The sequence below is a fragment of the Tripterygium wilfordii genome, chromosome 20 (assembly GCF_013401445.1).
Source record: "Tripterygium wilfordii isolate XIE 37 chromosome 20, ASM1340144v1, whole genome shotgun sequence".
NCBI classification, from domain to species: Eukaryota; Viridiplantae; Streptophyta; class Magnoliopsida; order Celastrales; family Celastraceae; genus Tripterygium; species Tripterygium wilfordii.
In genome coordinates, this window is record NC_052251.1 from 9790360 (window position 1) to 9808759 (window position 18400).

The following is an 18400-nucleotide window of genomic DNA, read 5'->3' on the forward strand; positions in this document are numbered from 1 at the left end:
ACGAAGATAGATGAGTTATTGCAAAATTCAATCTCCTCTCTAATTTCTTCTGTTTGAAGGAATTGTTGGCCATTAAGAAGGACTTAATTTGGAAGGACATAGCTACTATCTATTCTTCTAATTAACGCTCTCTTACTTAGCTCAAGCACCTAGTGGAAGTGAGTTAGGCAGCATATTCCCATTAATTTCAAAAGGTAGGAAGTCAACTTGTTTGTTCAGTTCTAACTATGGATTCTGTAAAGCTAGTTGCTTATAAATAGTACCAAACTAGTTGCATGCTCGCGCTTCGCGCGACACATAATTAATTTAAATTTTTGATAATTTTTCGATACTTTATTATCATAATGAATAACAGAGCTTGAATTATAGAAAATGAAAATAATTATGAGATGAACAAATAACTACAATACATTTTTCTCAATACGTTAATAAATAATTTTCTAAGAATGAGCGAAAAATTTGATGCATAAAGAAAAAATATGCTCAGAGTTTAACAATTATTTTTTGTGTTGGTTTTTTGAACAAAGTTGTAAAATAACTAAAAAACATCTCATAAATTATAAATTCTATAGAAAAGATAGCGCACCTCCTTTATCTCCTAGTTTTTACATCTCATTTATTATTGCTTCTTATGTCTGCAAGCCACAATTTTTCATACTATGTCAATAAGCATATATAATATATAATTTGTTGTACTATGTATCTCACATTTGATTAAATTCTTCATTTGTATGATCATCCACTAAGGGATTATGTTATACGGGATCATTGGGATCATCCTATATGAAATCTCCTAAAAATGCATCCTAAACTGGATATTTTTCATCATCATTGGTTGTTGTTTGACAATTAATTCCATGATTTGTAGGGTCATATCGTTAGGAATTTTGTTGAAATTGTTCATTTTTCCCATGAAGTTTTTGTAGTATGTCTTAGAACTTTATTGTGATATTATATGTTTTTGTGTGTTATTTTATACCTATATTGTGAATATGTTTCATTTAAGCTTTTATCTTTTTGTTTTTATATGCAATTAATAGGTGATAATTGATATGACTATTTGTTGTATTATTAAATATCATTTTAAAATTATTTGTATATTATTAATTGTATGTGCTTGTGGGTCTTAAAGTTATTTAATATATTTAATTTTTTCTTTTGTTTTTTGTGTAGGTTTTTTTAGAGACATCCACGTGGCACCAAGGAGAAGCCTTTTGGATCCTCCATTATATATATATAGATTGATTGATATGGATATCATGACTTGCTCTACATTTCAAGGATGGCTTTCCTTTTTGATATTTCAAAACTTTTTATGCTCCTTTTTTTTCCATCTTTGTGTTGCCTCTGTTGGACGTTTAACCCTCTCCCGATTCAATAAAGTAGGAATAATAAATATAATAACTAACTTCGATGCTAGATAGTCAAAGAATAACACAAATCTCAAGCAAACAATCAAACAAGAAGAAAGATAAAGAGACACGAAGATCTATAGTATTTCACCCAATCGATACTATCTAATAGGTTATGTCCACTTTATTATTAGGCTTCACCAGATCATAAATAAAGAGTACAAACACCAAAAATTCTCTCTCAACAAAGGAAACATGTCGCCAAGCTTATCATGGGATCTCCGTAAGATTACAACAATGCAGTGCAATCAACATATCCACATGCCAAGATTTGTAGCCAATTCCTCATACTTCATTAAAAAAAAAAAAAAAAAAGACATGGCGTAAGATGATACCACAACAATCCAATCCTAGTTTTATTTCTTTCTTAGTTGTAAAGATTACAAAACATATATAGAGCCTCATTCAGCGAGTATCAAAACCAGAAGCAATCAATCGTTGTAAAAAAAAAAAACATCTTCCTCTATCTAAAATTGATCTCTCCCAAGTTTGTCGTAGGAGAGATCTGACAAAGACGATTGAGAGGAAAGATAACAAAATTACAAATAGAGAAATCATGGCAATATATACAATCTTGCAAGAAGCACTTACAAAAAGTTGACATGACCATACTAGAAAAACACTGTCCATTTTGGATTGGAAAGATGTCTAAAATAGAGTAAGCATTGTGAGTTCAGTTAGTAATGCTACTCAGTCCCTTCATCTCTATTAACCGATTCTCTCGCCTTTTCTTCTTCTGCAAGCACCATATTTTGCATTTTCCTTCATTTTCTCAAGAACCAAACAGTTTCTTCAAGAAGTTGTTCACTTCTTAAAATGGAAAAAAATAAATAAATAAATTGCAGTTGCCTTAGTAATTCTACCCCGTTAGTGTTATTGGCATCACAACAATAAATTTTAACAAGTTATGTACTAAATTTGAAACAGCAAACCAGAACCTTTCATGATCGTATGCTCGATAAAGCTTATTTTATAGATTTATAGGCGAATTCAAAGAGACAAAGAAAGCAATATCACTTATTTAATACATTCATTCTGTGATAACTGCTAGAGCTTAATCATATTATATATTGACAACACCAACAAAAGTCTCTGTAGTCGACCCAATGTATAGTTTTCCCAAGAACTCCTGCATGGCCCTTCTATTTATAGAAGCTTGGAAGGTCCACATGATGATGCGAGTCATGTCATGGGCACATGGTACGTTGTATGCCCGTGTCGGAAAAAAGTCTGATATCGTGGCTGAGCATCAGAGACAAGATGAGTGAGCAGCTCGGGCCCTTACTTAGCTCTCTTACTTAGCTCAAGCACCTAGTGGAAGTGAGTTAGGCAGCATATTCACATTAATTTCAAAAGTTAGGAAGTCAACTTGTTTGTTCAGTTCTAACTATGGATTTTGTACTGTTAGTTGCTTACAAATAGTACCAAATATGGATGTCATGACTTGCTCTACATTTGAAGGATGGCTTTCCTTTTTGATATTTCAAAGCTTTTTATGCTCCTTTTTTCCATCTTTGTGTTGCCTCTGTTGGACGTTTAACCCTCTCTCGATTCAATTAACTAGGAATAATAAATATAATAACTAACTTCGATGTTAGATAGTCAAAGAATAACACAAATCTCAAGTAAATAATCAAACAAGAATAAAGATAATGAGACACGGAGATCTATAGTGGTTCACCCGATCGATACGATATAATAGGCTACGTCCACTTTATTGTTAGGCTTCACCAGATCACAAATAAAGAGTATAAACACCAATAACTCTCTCTTAACAAAGAAAACATGTCGCCAAGCTTATAATGGGATCTCTGTAAGATTACAACAATGCAGTGCAATCAACATATCCACATGCCAAGATTTGTAGGCAATTCCTCATATTTCAGAGCCGGATTTAAAAAAGAAAAGAAAAGAAGACATGGCGTAAGATGATACCACAACAATCCAATCCTAGTTTTATTTCTTTCTTAGTTGTAAAGATTACAAAACATATATAGAGCCTCACTTGACATTCAGCAAGTATCAAAACCAGAAGCTTTAATCAATCGTTGTAAAAAAAAAAACGTCTTCCTCTATCTAAAATTGATCTCTCCCAAGTTTGTCGTAGGAGAGATCTGACAAAAACGATTGAGGAGAAAGATAACAAAATTACAAATAGAGAAATCATGGCAATATATACAATCTTGCAAGAAGCACTTACAAAAAGTTGACATGACCATACTAGAAAAACACTGTCCATTTTGGATTGGAAAGATGTCTAAAATAGAGTAAGCATTGTGAGTTCAGTTAGTAATGCTACTCAGTCCCTTCATCTCTATTAAGCGATTCTCTCGCCTTTTCTTCTTTTGTAAGACCATCTCCAACCCAAGTGGTATATGGGGTTGTATTCTTCCTAACTTCCAAAATAGCACTTTTAGCAGAAAATTTTCTTCTCCAACCCAAGTGGTATATGGGGTGGTATTATACAACTTCTCATCATGAAGTGCTAAATATAGCTCCCAAATGAGGAGATGGAAAATTTTGGAGGGAAATAAAGTTTGATAATTAAGAGAGAGTTTCACATTAAAAAAAATTCAAAAATATAAAGAAATCACTTTGCATCCCCATTTCCCACCCACCATTGGAGTAAATGAATTATACCACCCTTGTTATAACTGGAGCAAGAAAGATTAAACAAACTCTGGATTCAGTGGTAGTTAAGTTTATTGGTCGACAGGCTAATGAAGGCGCACACAGACTTGCAAAGATTGGCCTCCAATCTCCCTCCTTCTTGTGCTACCATGGAAATTTCCCAGAGGCAATGAATGAGATTATTAGAGAAGACTGGCTGGGGAGTGGCTTGAATGATAGAAATACGAGCTCCATTTGGGGTAGAACGGATCTGTGATTTTCTGAGAAAGATTTGTATTCTTTCTAATGTTTTCTGAAGTTAGGTAATCCGCTTTGACAAAAGCTACTCGGCATCTGGGATTATATTCTTGGGCCTTTGTCGTTACCCACTTGGCATCTGGGGTCTTGTTCTTGGACTGTTTTTTTTTTTTCTCTGTTGTTTGTTTTGTTTTGTATCTCATTACCCACTAGGAGTGGTTGACAGATAGCTTTTAGCCTAGTTTGGCTTGGCCATTTGTATTCTTATTACTTGAATGAAACCTGGTCATGATGGTCTTACAAAAAAAAAATGAATTATACCACCCTCACTTTTACACTATTCATGGATGTAAAATTTAAATTGCATCCCCAATTTCCAATTTATGGTTGGAGATGCCCTAAGCACCATATTTTGCATTTTCCTTCATTTTCTCAAGAACCAAACAGTTTCTTCAAGAAGTTGTTCACTTCTTAAAATGGAAAAATAAATAAATAAATTGCAGTTGCCTTAGTAATTCTACCCCGTTAGTGTTATTGGCATCGCAACAATAAATTTTAACAAGTTATGTACTAAATTTGAAACAGCAAACCAGAACCTTTCATGATCGTATGCTCGATAAAGCTTGTTTTATAGATTTATAGGCGAATTCAACGCGACAAAGAAAGCAATATCACTTATTTAATACATTCATTCTGTGATAACTGCTAGAGCTTAATCATATTATATATTGACAACACCAACAAAAGTCTCTGTAGTCGACCCAATGTATAGTTTTCCCAAGAACTCCTGCACTTCAGACACCCGTATATTATTGTACAATGCATCAAGAGTAACTGTCCGCAAAATCCTGCCAAGACCATTGATTTTTATTCCTGTGGGTCTGATAGTCGTTGTGTTTATGTTTACTGCCACCCAAAAGTCTCCCAATAGAGTCCTCTTCATGTTATCAGGACTTCCAGGGAGAGTGACCAGAATTTCTGCTGTATTAGCTCTTGGACCTCTCAGCCAATATTTTTGCACTCTTCTGGCACCCAATTCTGTCACCAGTACAAATGATCCATCTCCGCTGACTGCAGTACCAACTGCCAATCGAAGTCCCCTCAGTAACACAGTAACCTGTCCGGTTCTAATGTCATATTTCAGTAGTCTTCCCGTCGCGTCGCCTATTGCCAGTGCTTCATCAATGGCACTAAAACGTAGGTTCAAGTCGTTAGAATTAATGGAACGTAAATGACACAGTTAGATCGATTGCTCTTTGATGTTGCAGACATAAAGCGGTACAAGATTAGACATAGAAGTTATTACCTTCGAGGATACACAGAGCTAGCATCTGTGAAATACACGATTCCATTTCGTTGATCAACATCCAATGCATTAGCGAATCGAAAGGGAACTCCATCCGCGCTAATGGCTAGTTGGTTTGCAAGCCCTCCATTCTGACCGACAACCAAGAGCCCGCGATGAGCATCAGCAATATATAGATCACCTGTCTGGAAGTAGAACCCTAAACCTAATGGTCTTCCACATACAGGCCCTAAACTTTGATTTGTGTTGCCGTCACACGTGGCATTAGACCTTGAGAAGCAAGTTATAAAACAAAATATATTGTAAAAAACAATGTACATATCTTTATCTTTTTTGTTCTTTCTTTTTTCACTCTCTCTTTTGGTGAGTTTGAAGGGCAGTACCTGTTCGGTGAAGTGAATGCGAAGTCGCGAAAACCAGCAGAAGGTCCAAGATATTGGAGGATTCGACCATCCTCAACTCCTGTATAGGGTCCTCTAGGTCCTCTACCCAAGGATTTGAAGGCAAGGGCCTCAGGACCCCGAGCATTTGGGGACAATGGGAGTCTGTCGAATGAAGGAGTAACATTGCAAAAAATGATGGAGGGAAAAGAGAACAAAATAACAAAGAGAGAAATCATGATTGCTCTTGCAAGTGCTATTGCATTGAAGTGTCAGTTTAAGTGTATATATATATATATATATATATATATATATATATATATGCATCAATGGCAACAAGCATGCATTGCATCAACTTTTTACTTATTCCACTTAACCAAGCAATGCGGCAGGTTGTGGGCAGTACCTATGTGAATAGGAAGTTTGGCGGATTACTTTTTGTTGTTGAGACCATGGGCCAGCATGCCTAGGCCGTGTCTCGGTTAGGCTAATAATTAGGCCGTGGGCCTGCTTATGTTTCTAGATCGTGGGCAGATTTAGTCCAGAGGTGTTTAGTCCATGGGCATAAAAATGCTTGGGTCATGGGCATATTAAGCTACTTTTGCTTGGGTCATTGGGATTGAGGGCTTCTCAATTCATTTAAAATTGATCTAGAGTCTACAATTTGAATATAATGGTTTGGAAGGTGTGTCACGGATTTGGGGGTCCACAATTCTCTAGAGTTTACAATTCACATTTAATGGTGGAGAAAAAGTTATATAGGTTTTAAAAGTAAAAAAAAAAAAACAAAAAGGTGATATGATGTAGCACATATTCTAAACCATTGGATTCAAATTGTAAACTCTATGATTTCAAATGAATTGTGGAGCCCTCAAATCTGTGTGCCTATCAATACACACTTTTGTTTTTTTTTTATTTTTTATTTTCAACAGTACTTATTGTACATAACCAAACATCCCCAAGTATCCATAATTAATTTTTTCATTTCTTAACCGAAACTTCAAAACCTTTTATCTCTCAAAATACATGTTAGATTTCGAAAACCATTACATATTTGGAATCAGCATGTAAAACACTTTCCAACAAGACCCATTGACGATATTTTTCATGTGGTCGTACTTTATTACACTATCTAGAGTAATAAAAACACGAACATTTATTACATTATTTCATTCTCTTATTACGTTATTTTATCAATGAACCAGACTTCTTTCACATTGTTTTTATAGGAGCGTATATGTGGCAAGCTAAACTTGTCGGAATCGAGTGCAATGAGACAAGTCGGAATCTGCTCTTATTGTCGCCGAAAAACAAAAATTCAGCAAAATCCAAGTCAGGGATTTTCTGACGATTTTGACAACTGTGCACAGACCTTTATTACATTGTTTTAACCTTACATTGTTTCAGCCTTTATTACACTATTGCAAACTCTTATTATTTTAGTTGTATGGAATTTTAGATTTTTCGTTCAATTTTTAAAATCTGTCGGACTTTTTCTCTACCATTAGATTGGAATCGTAGACTCTAGAGAATTGTGGAGCTCCCAAATCAGGGTCATAGTTAGGCTGGTGATCTTGGGTGTGACACCGATTTTAGCCCCTACAATGGCCCATAGTTGTGAGAATTGAAATTGTCAAAACGAAGATAGATTAGTTATTCCAAAATCCAAGCTCCTCTTTAATTTCTTCTGTTTGAAGGAATTGTTAGCCATTAAGAAGCTAGCACTTAATATTGAAGGACATAACTACTACCTATTCTTCTTATTAAAGCTCTCTTACTTAGCTCAAGCACCTAGTGGAAGTAAGTTAGGCAGCATATTCACATTAATTTCAAAAACTTCAAAAGGTAGGAAGTAAACTTGTTTGTTTAGTTCTAACTTCTAACTATGGATTCTGTAAATCTAGTTGCTTATGAAAACCTGTGGTGGGTATAAATACTACCAAAGAATATGGATATCATGGCTTGCTCTACATTTCAAGGATGGCTTTCCTTTTTAATGTCTCAAGACTATTTATGCTCTCTTTTTCCACCTTTCTACTCCATGTTGTTTCTACCCTTTTAACACTGTTTTTTCTTAGCTATGGCAGAAATGTGTCAGTAAAATATGGCCTGTTTAAGGACCCATTAGCGCAGCCTTGTTTCATATGTTATCCAGACATTCATTGTAGTAAATCATTACAGAAGAGATGTAAGGTGAATTTTGATAAATGCAATGAATCAAATAACAATATCCTCATATAATGTAAAAAAAATTTACCTTATCAACTACATATAGCTACCTCTAACTAATAAGAAACAACAATTACTAGTTAAAAATGGATTCCTAGGCTTACTGAAAAAAGAACCAAGTACGCTTAAGCATAGGCTCTACATCTCCTGTATTTATCTTCTTCTCGGTTCCTCCTCCTCGCGTATTCTGAGATTGAGTACATAAAAAGAGTGAAGATAATAAGGCATGTGAAGAATATAGAGAGCAGACGCCAGTCATTCCTGATGTTGGCTAGAACTCCTGCCTTGCAAGAGCCGCAGTCGAAGCAGAGGCTCTCCTGATTGTTACTCCATGCATCGCAATCGCTGTTATTCATCACTGCTTGCCCTGAATCTGGCATTGTCCAGGTGGTCATGTTCTTGAATTGAAATCCGCATTCCAAAGGTGGTTTACAGCAACCAGATTGTGTATCAGATAAAGCATGCCTAAAGAAATCTTCAGCATTATGGTGATCAGTGGTGTTGTGGCTAAGACTCTTGCAAACTTGAGATTCAACCAAACAACTCCTAATCTTATCCCAATTCTTGCCCTTCACAAAGTGATTCTGCAACCAATGGTTGTAATCTCCGAGTCGGTGCTCCTTAAACCCTAATCCGGACAAAGCCTTCCCGGCGCTCTTGTTGGTGACCACAAACGCAAAAACAGTGAAACAAACAAGCGCAACAAGCAACAAGAAGATCATAAACGAATAGAGCCTCATCACAAAATTGTTCTTACAACACGAACCAATCAAGCCAAGCAACGATAGGAACGACACAAATGTTCCTGTTACCAGCAATGGCTCCTCCAGGGCGCCTTGGCACTCTGTGTGGCCGTGGACATGGAAGTAAATCCCAGAACCAAGTAAAGCAAGACCAATGACTAGAAAAACACAATTCAGGACAGCAACCAGAGTGTTGCTCACGGAAGCCATACTCACAAAAGATCAAAGATAAGGGAGAGGAGAAACAGAAAACGTAGAAAGCTTTTTGAAGAGAGCAAGAACAAGAGTAGAAAACAATGAATGGAGGACGTCTATTGCTGTGTGGTTTTATAGGGGAAACTTGATCTTGTAATAATTCAGTCAGGATTAGGAGTCCCAATTTGTATGGAATAACACTTACTTGACGCGTTAGTTTTATTGAGTGATTAATTTCAATCCTATGTGGATTGAAAGTTTCCATAAAAACCACTCAATTAACACACATAAAGGCAACATATGTAAGACTGATCCCTACACATCTAATCATTAACAGAATTACAGAAGGAATGTCAAGTAATTTATATTATATGATAAGATACGATATTTCAATCCAAGAAATCTGTATGGCACAATCCGAACTAAATATTGATAGATTGCATGAGAGAACTAACTAATAGTTGTAACAAGTACTACAGAAGTCGTGAACTGCAAGATCAAGCTCAGTAGCTCACATATTTTCCAAATCAGCTAGGAATCCTTGAAGATCTTCCAACTTTAAACTGGAGAGGCCTACAAAACAATTAAGTGAAGTGACTCAGAGCAGAAACAAGAGATTTTGTTCTTTTAAGTTGTATTTGACGGGCGGTAACATAAATTTTGAATTACTTTACCCTTGCCACGGGACGCTGTCGACGAATCTCCATTTGGGTCGTAAATCTTCTCAGTTCTATGATGATCTATGTCTTCATTCCTGGTCTTCAGCTTCCCCATCTTCATACGAAGTTCGGATGCAGCCCTAACCATGTCTGTAAAATGCAAATGTAAAGTCCTTGGTTTTACAATTTCAAGGATCTTTCCAAAAAATCTTCATGCCAAAAACTGAAGCAAACAGGGGAATAACTTATTAAGTAAGGCAAGCAGATGAGCTTTCGCATTTTGAATGGTGCATTAACTTTCTGCCAGTAGCTTCAATTGTTAACCGCTGAAGCCATTTCACAAGCACATGTTAAAGTCATCTTAGCTAGTTAAATGGATGGATAAAATCGAATGTATCTATACCATAGTACAGTAGTACATGGTGAACCATTCCACTGAACAGCACTCTATTATACGAATAAATAAACAACTCATAACATACACCTTTTCTACAAAATATATAGCAGCAGAAGTCTCTTTTGAAATCTCTAAGATAAAGCAACATTACCGGGATCTCAAAAAATCTGGTAAATTTCCTACAACCAAATACTATGTTGCGAATAAAAAATGATGAGAGGTCTTTGGTTGATTGCAATACCATATAGTTTAACGAATTTACAGCAATATCTAACACATATTCACTTGGGGACAACAAACACACAATTTGTCCCTGAACTTAGATGCAATGTTCAATTTGATCCTCAAACAGTGGAATTGGTCAATTAAGTTCGCAAACTTAATTAGTCCCTTAACCAAGATGCAATGTTCAAATTATCTGACCAATCATTCATCACTAATCACAATAAACAGTATCCTTAATTCTTTCTCCAACGACAATTATTTCCCATGCATGCAAATCTTTACAATTTTCTCATGGATGTTTACCCAACCACGAGTTGGAGAAAGTATGATAGCTTTAGCTTATCTAGTTACCTTGGAACTTGTCATGCATAGAGTTCTCATCACACAGCTGTAACACTTCATTGACAAGTCCAGTGCAATGATCACTTGAAGCAGACTGTCTTTCTAATGCTCGGAGCTCCCGACTTAGATCAACTGACTCCTCTCTAACCTGTACAATAAATTTCCATAAAAATTAATCTGGAATACAAAGAAGCAGAATATCAAACATGAATCAAGTTTTTTCCCCTCTCCAAATTGTTCTTACCGTCATAAGCTTCGCCCTCAAGGAATCCAACTGTGCATCAAGATCTGGGTCTTGTAGGGCATCTTGAAGCAACGAAGCATCCCCATTAGCCTCACTCTAGAAAAGGGGAAGGCAATTTTAAGATGGAAGTTATAAATACAGTCAGCTCATTCAAAAGAGTACCTCTTTTGTTGACCACATGAATGTACATTAAGAAAACAGAAAAGTCAACATCAAATTCATTACACAATGGCATTTATCACCAAAAGATACTGATAATGACCTACTTTATCATACAGAGGCATTTTCTCTTTTCTTTCTTGTGGGTGTGTTTAAAAGAATCATACATGTGTATTTGCATAATTGCAAATATACATGACAACCAAAGTATATGCGACAATTTCTCTTATCTTCATGACAACATCATAGCAAGAACGCTACTTTACATGTATGAACTTCCAGCTCACTTTATAGGGAAACCATTCATTGCATTCTAATTAGGGGAGTCAGAGGAATGAAACAGAGAACATATGATGCGCACTCCCACCAGAAATCATATTTCATGAACATAAATAGTTAAAAATAACATTAAACATGAAGCCAAGAATACAGAACAAGACAATGTTCATCCAAGTAGATTATTGAATATTGATGACCAACAGAATTGATTTTGGCAAAGATAACATACGCTTTTGTGTAAGGAAAAGCCCTCTGGTACTGTGAAACAGTGATGAAGACAATACTTCTCCCACATGCCAAGCCGCTTATCCAAAGACCATCGAATCATGTTGCGAATGTGATCCACTCCCTACAATTTAGCAATAAAAAAAACAAATTGTTTTCCATACCAAAAAAACAATCGACTCCACAACAAGATATATCTGTTTCTTTAGCTCTTGGTCATTTCTGGTTTTGCTCCCCCAATTAAATTATGTGAAATCTGACTTCAAAATGGATGGGTAAATTATCCGATTTCATATAAACCACAGTTAAATGAATATAAATGTCGATGATCCCATTCATACCATCTAAATTATTCAACACATATAACGATAAATATCGATTATGCCTATCAAAAAAAAAATTGGGCGTCATAAAGGTACCTTTCTCAGATCGTCGAACCTCTCGCTGCCGTCAGTTTTAAGAAGTGTCGACGCTTGTCTGCGGGAGCATCAAAATAACAAATTATATGGATTTAACAAATAATGTCTCTGTGTGTGAAAGAGAGCGAGCGAGAGAGAGAGTACTGGTGATAAAAATTGAAGGCGTCATCGACCAAATCGTCGACGGTGTTGAGAGTTTCGTTGATGAAAAGCTGGGGATTCAGATTTAGAGAATTGAATACTGCCTCACTTTCGCTGCCTTCCATTGATGAAGCTTTAATCGAGAACCAAGAACTTTGGAGTGTGAGCTACTAAATTGAAAACCCTAACTTTCTCTTGTGCAATACTTTCCCGCCAAAAAGTTATGGGGGACTTCGCACTTTCGCAGAGGATTCGGCTCCCTGCAATAAGAGGCTAAGAGCTTCAGCAATGACCTCTAGAACAGTAAATCTCAACCATTCATGTGATCTAAAGGCTCTGAAAATGCTATATTAGTGGCTTATTTTTATAATTAACTCAAATATCTCAACCGTAATTATACGCACAAAATTTAATATACATCATGTGCGACTTGTGAAACTAGGGTTGTCAAAAAAAAAGTGACAAACCGAACCGGCCGATTGGTAGATTATTATTTATTGTCAAATATACGTTAGTGAGTGTAATGTTACACACTCTAAAATATAACCCCTAAAATACTTTCAAATTTATGTGGTATTAAAATAACCACTCAATAAAAACACACACATAGGACTTATTTAACATTAACACTCCACATTAATTGAGAATGTTTTGGGCCACTTTTTAGGGGTCCTAATTATTTTCCATATTAATAAGAACCGATCAAAAAACCGATCGATAGATTAAATTTATGTGAAAAATATAAGGAAAAAATCGATTGAATCTGATCATTGACGCTCTTATGTGAAGCCCAATAATTCACTTATATCATGTGTATCTAAATCAACAATTGAAATAACTAAGAAATGTAAAATACCAACCGCCGGTATCTTTATCATTCTTCATGAATAAATGAGAAAATGAATCGCTTCGAGAGATGCATCAAAAGCCCAAAAAGGTAGAAAAAGATATGGGCTGATCCAATACTAATCCGAGAATCAAGGCTTCAAGCCCAGCCCACAAAACACACTGCTATTGCCAGTCAAGACTGAAGAAGCCAGTCCATCTCAATCAAAACCAGCCATATCTATCGTTATCGTCAAAAATCTTTAGTATTTGCCAACGAACACCAAAATGTTATCAAAATTGCAACGAGCAACTGATAAGGCAAGGTTGTTCCTGCAAATCAAGAATCAGGCGCTTTCTACACTCTTCTTTACTCGGCATGTAAGCATGGGGAACACGAGCCCATCTAAAGTGCAGGCTCTGTACGAACTCTGCAAGACCAGTTTCACACCATCAGGCTCGCCTCCTCCCTCCTCTCATGCTATCCAGAAAATCTACTCTCTTTTGGGTATCTCTCCCGCTCTTTGTTCTTTTTTTTTTCTTGTATTTTCAGCTGTTTTTTCTTTTATGCTCTGCTTATTTGATTTTATGTTAATTAATTGGATACTGTAAGGGAAAGCAAAATGCTGTTTTTCCCTTTTCTTTTCATGTATTTTTCCCCTTCATATACTATGAACTGGTTTAGCTTTCTCAGATGCAGTGTTTATACAAAAAGACTCTTTCTTGATAGTTGATACTGTTCTGATCTTTGGTTGCTGTCTGTGCGCTTCAGATTGGCATCCTACTCTTAATTATGTCATTTGTGATATACTGATATGTAAATCCCCAAATGGGTATTTATATTAGCATTTTTCAAGAGTCCATCTACTGCTATGACATAAAGATTGACTTGATTGCAACTTCAGTATTGGAAAATGTTTTCAAAACTCTTGCTAGACTTTATACCTGGGTCTTGCTACCAAAAACCTCTGGCTGCTGAGATAATTATCTTCATTTTCAAGGAAAATTGTTTTTTGGAGGATAGAAAAACAGAGCTTTTGATGGAGAAGAATCATTTTTTGGTAATTTCGGGTACTTTAAAAGAAAGAGAATTGCCGGAGGGATGCGGTGAATTTCTCTTGGTTTTTATGGACTGTGACAAGCTGGTCAAGTATATTTCCAATAATGGGTTAATCATATCCTTTTGCCAACACCGACCTTAGTTTGTGTTTGGGTTCAAATTGGTAAGTGAACCACAAAAAATTTGTGGAAGGGCTTTGCATATTGTGGAATGTTTGTGTAGTTTAGCTACCATGATATGTTTGCCTTTATCCTTTACTTTTATCTTGCAGAGGTATCTCAAGAAATATTTCTATAGGACTGGTAGAAAGATCATTGTTACATGGAAGGTAGAGTTTTTGTTGAGCTTGGAAGATACTGATGTGAGAAGTATTTGGTAATCCATCCTACAGCCCATGGGGAATGGTACCTTTTGGTGGGATGGGGCTATCAGTTTAGTGATTTTAAGGTTTCAGCGTTAGATAATATGTTTCAGGATTGTTAGGTCATCTTTGAGTTAGTGTCCTCTCCTGTCACTCCAAGATAGCATCAACTTCCAATTTAGTTGATGTGGTAATTGTTTGATGGATTGCATTGATCCAGTTTTAGATGTCTATTTATCCCCATCTACTCAGTAATGAATTTTTTGTTGCTTAAAATGAAACCCACTATTTTAATGTGCCATTGTGTTACAATATATTGCTTCCATATGCAGACACAGTTCACCCTGTTGATTTTGGACTTAAAGAGGACAATCCAGATGATGATCGAGGGCATGGCTGTTTCGGACTTAACCAATTAAATTGGACAGCACGATGGGCTCAACCAATAACATTTTTGGATATCTATGAATGCGATAGTCTCACTGTAAGATTTACCCTTTTCCTGTTTTCCCTTTTTTTTTCCCCCTTTTTTTTGTTTTTCATTTTTTCAGTTAGTCATTTTAATGTAATCAAAGTTCTTTTGAGCTTTTATTTAAATCCTTCACCAATTTCTAGACCTTGCTTTGGGCTTCTTCTCTCTGTGTGTGTGTGGGGGTGCGTGTGTATACCAAAAGATTTATGTCATTTGGTCAGTTACAGTAATATCTTTGCTGTTAAAATTAGGCCAAGCCAGCCTTATATATCCGTAACCAGTTCCATTATGGGTGTTTTATGCTGAGGGGAAAAGAATATAAAATCTGCTTAATTTATTCTATACAATAATTACAAGAAGCCTTGTCCACAAAGTATTTTCTTTCTTAAAAGCTAGCCTGATTAGTGGCTTTTGTTGTCTTCAAAGCCGATTATCTGAAGAGTATTGTTATTTATATTTTTTTCGGTGCAGATGTGTATATTCTGCTTTCCTACAGCTTCAGTTATTCCACTCCATGACCATCCTGGGATGACTGTCTTTAGCAAAATTCTTTATGGTTCATTGCATGTGAAAGCTTATGATTGGGTTGAGCCAGCCAAAATTCTGGAAAGCAAGGGGCCTGGCAATCGTGGAGGTCTGAATTTTTAATTATTTTCATTTTACAACTGTTTGAGTGCATATTATAGGGGTGGGTTTGAGAGGTCAAATCTTTTAAACATTTGCCTATTCTAATGGAAAAAGAGAGGGAAAAAAAAGAAGAAGAAGAAGAAAGGATACCTGGAGGTGAAAGTAAAGGGTGCGTCATGAGAATTCTATTATTCCATTGTCTTTCTTTTTTTGCAAACCTTTCTTTTTCTCCCCTCTCTGTCCAAACTTACGCTTTGAAAGTGTGTTCATCATGATATATATTTGTACCTGTTGATATTCTTATCAGATTCCGATGACCAAACACTAGAATTATACGGCAGTCAAACTCAAGTTTTATCTATAGCTCTGTTATTTATGTGGAGATCCTAGCTATCCCATGTCCATCGTGCTCGATGACTGTATGAAGGTGGAAGAACTCTAGGGTTTTGGTGCTACCCTCCTCTACAGTTAGTAGAGCTTTTGCTCCAATCTTAATCAGTCTTAGCTATTCAATGTTATTGATAATGTTCAAGTAATATTGAACCAAATTCAAGTTCATATCAACTCTATTAGCTTTAGATGATTTTAATATAGGTCTTTGAGGGTACAGATCTATGGCATCACATTTTGTTTCTATACTGTGCACATTTCACTATAGCGTACAATTCATTCTGAGGCATTAGCTATGACCGTATTTCAGTGACTATGGGAGAGTTTATATCGCTGGACGAATTGAACTTTCTATCTTAGAACCTAGAGAGCTGGCTGTTGAAATTCAAGATTAAATGAGTGAAAAACTTAACGTTACAAATGCTTTTTCGCAGCACGTTTGGCAAAGCTGGCAGGTGATGACGTTTTGACAGTAGAAAGTGGTACGTCAGTCTTGTACCCTAAGACGGGGGGAAATCTGCACTGCTTCACTGCGATCACACCTTGTGCGGTGCTTGACATTCTAACACCTCCATACAGTGAAGAAGCGGGGAGATTATGTACTTACTACCATGATTACCCTTATTCCACCTTTGGTAAGTAAAATTCTTAATTCTTCTTCACCTTGCCATTCTACAACTAACCCCCTTTAGGTTAAACATCAATATATATCTTTTATACTTCTTTTCCTAGAGCATATAACAAATTTTGTTCATCATCTGAAGTTGGAAAAGTTTAGTTTTCAACTTTTACTAAACCCTAATACATATGGGAAATTTAAATGATGCTTTGAATTTGAAAAGTTTGCTATGCTTGTTAAATACACGATACTGTAGCTGCAGGGAAAGGAGCTGCAATAGGTGAAGGAGAAGAAGAGGACTATGCATGGCTTGTAGAGATAGAAACGCCAGATCTTTATATGCGCCAAGGAACATATATCGGTCCACGTGTTGTTTAGCTCTCATTGCTGAGCGGTGGATGATCCAGTGCTTCATATTGCTGTAGTTCAAGGCTTTATCGACAATTTCACCAACAAAATATACCTCTCCTTTGGCTAGTATAGGTGAAGGCTCTTTTTCAGGGGAACTGGCACAGTTGCTCTTATTTAGAAGTGTTTTCTCTTGTAAACTGAAGGAAATGCTCAGCAAAATTTCCTAAATGATGCTGGTTGTAACTTGTAAGTGTGTCACATAGTAAGCCTTTCTTACAAAGGCTCTCATCATTATATATTTTTTTTAACCGAGAATGGTACAATATATATATTGACAAAAAGGTATTTTTCGTCCCTCAATTATGGGACGAGTTTCATTTTTTGATCCTTAGGTTTTTTTCCTTTCATTTTCATCTCTCAACTATTGAAAAGTATTATTTTCGTCCTTCAAGTGAGATTGGAGTCGAAAAATGTTTGCGTCACATCTATGTGACACGTCAAAGAAATCTGATTTGACAAATAATAGGATGTCACATTAGATTTTTTCATCGTCAGATTTATTCGATGGACAAACGGGGATACTTTCCTATAGTTGGGGGGCGAAAAAGGGAGAAAAAAAAACTAAGGGACGAAAATGAAACCCGATCAATAATTGAGGGATGAAAAGAACCCTTTTGTTAATATAAATTTGTCCTTAGACATTTGATATGAGTCTATACTCAAGCTATCAAATTCGGGTACACAGAAGTGTCTCACCTAACGACAAAAAGTTTCTCACTTGATGACAAAAAGTTTCTCACTTGATGACAAGTAAATTAGATCAAAATTCAACGCATGGCCACAATGATATTGATTCCAACTTTTACTAAACCCTAATACATATGGGAAATTTAAATGATGCTTTGAATTTGAAAAGTTTGCTATGCTTGTTAAATACACGATACTGTAGCTGCAGGGAAAGGAGCTGCAATAGGTGAAGGAGAAGAAGAGGACTATGCATGGCTTGTAGTGATAGAAACGCCAGATCTTTATATGCGCCAAGGAACATATATCGGTCCACGTGTTGTTTAGCTCTCATTGCTGAGCAGTGGATGATCCAGTGCTTCATATTGCTGTAGTTCAAGGCTTTATCGACAATTTCACCAACAAAATATACCTCTCCTTTGGCTAGTATAGGTGAAGGCTCTTTTTCAGGGGAACTGGCACAGTTGCTCTTATTTAGAAGTGTTTTCTCTTGTAAACTGAAGGAAATGCTCAGCAAAATTTCCTAAATGATGCTGGTTGTAACTTGTGTCGCATGGTAAGCCTTTCTTACGAAGGCTTTCATCATTATATTTTTTTTTGACCGAGAATGGTACAATATATATTGACAAAAAGGTATTTTTCGTCCTTCAATTGTGGGGCGAGTTTCATTTTTACCTCTAAGGTTTTTTCCTCTCATTTTCGTCACTCAACTACTGAAAAGTACCATT

The 18400-nt window shown here is 36.1% G+C and overlaps 4 protein-coding genes across 5 annotated transcripts; 1 reads left to right on the forward strand and 3 right to left on the reverse strand.

The window, feature by feature from the left end:
• Positions 1–2351: 2351 nt before the first annotated feature.
• Positions 2352–6224, reverse strand: LOC119987301 (protein STRICTOSIDINE SYNTHASE-LIKE 12-like). The gene is made up of 4 exons (XM_038832173.1): positions 5970–6224; positions 5587–5856; positions 5019–5470; positions 2352–2492 (listed from the first exon to the last, which is right to left on the reverse strand). Exons 1-4 carry the CDS (start codon positions 6203–6205, stop codon positions 2476–2478), a joined length of 975 nt encoding a protein of 324 aa, XP_038688101.1. The 5' UTR covers positions 6206–6224; the 3' UTR covers positions 2352–2475.
• A 2096-nt stretch (positions 6225–8320) lies between these two features.
• Positions 8321–9148, reverse strand: LOC119986966 (tetraspanin-8-like). Its single transcript, XM_038831653.1, has one exon. The coding sequence runs from the start codon at positions 9146–9148 to the stop codon at positions 8321–8323; it is 828 nt and encodes a 275-aa protein (XP_038687581.1).
• Positions 9149–9481: 333 nt separating this feature from the next.
• Positions 9482–12521, reverse strand: LOC119987367 (protein MIS12 homolog). The gene is made up of 7 exons (XM_038832255.1): positions 12227–12521; positions 12083–12140; positions 11668–11787; positions 11001–11096; positions 10766–10904; positions 9808–9942; positions 9482–9706 (listed from the first exon to the last, which is right to left on the reverse strand). Exons 1-7 carry the CDS (start codon positions 12346–12348, stop codon positions 9645–9647), a joined length of 732 nt encoding a protein of 243 aa, XP_038688183.1. The 5' UTR covers positions 12349–12521; the 3' UTR covers positions 9482–9644.
• Positions 12522–13287: 766 nt separating this feature from the next.
• On the forward strand, positions 13288–17305 carry LOC119986642 (plant cysteine oxidase 3). Of its 2 annotated transcripts, none has more exons than XM_038831281.1 (5): positions 13288–13556; positions 14802–14953; positions 15413–15575; positions 16393–16593; positions 16834–17305. In XM_038831281.1, the coding sequence occupies exons 1-5, from the start codon at positions 13337–13339 to the stop codon at positions 16953–16955; spliced, it is 858 nt and encodes a 285-aa protein (XP_038687209.1). In that variant the 5' UTR covers positions 13288–13336; the 3' UTR covers positions 16956–17305. The 2 variants fall into 2 exon arrangements, with proteins under 2 accessions (XP_038687209.1, XP_038687210.1); XM_038831282.1 differs by having other exon boundaries at positions 16840–17305.
• Positions 17306–18400: the final 1095 nt, after the last annotated feature.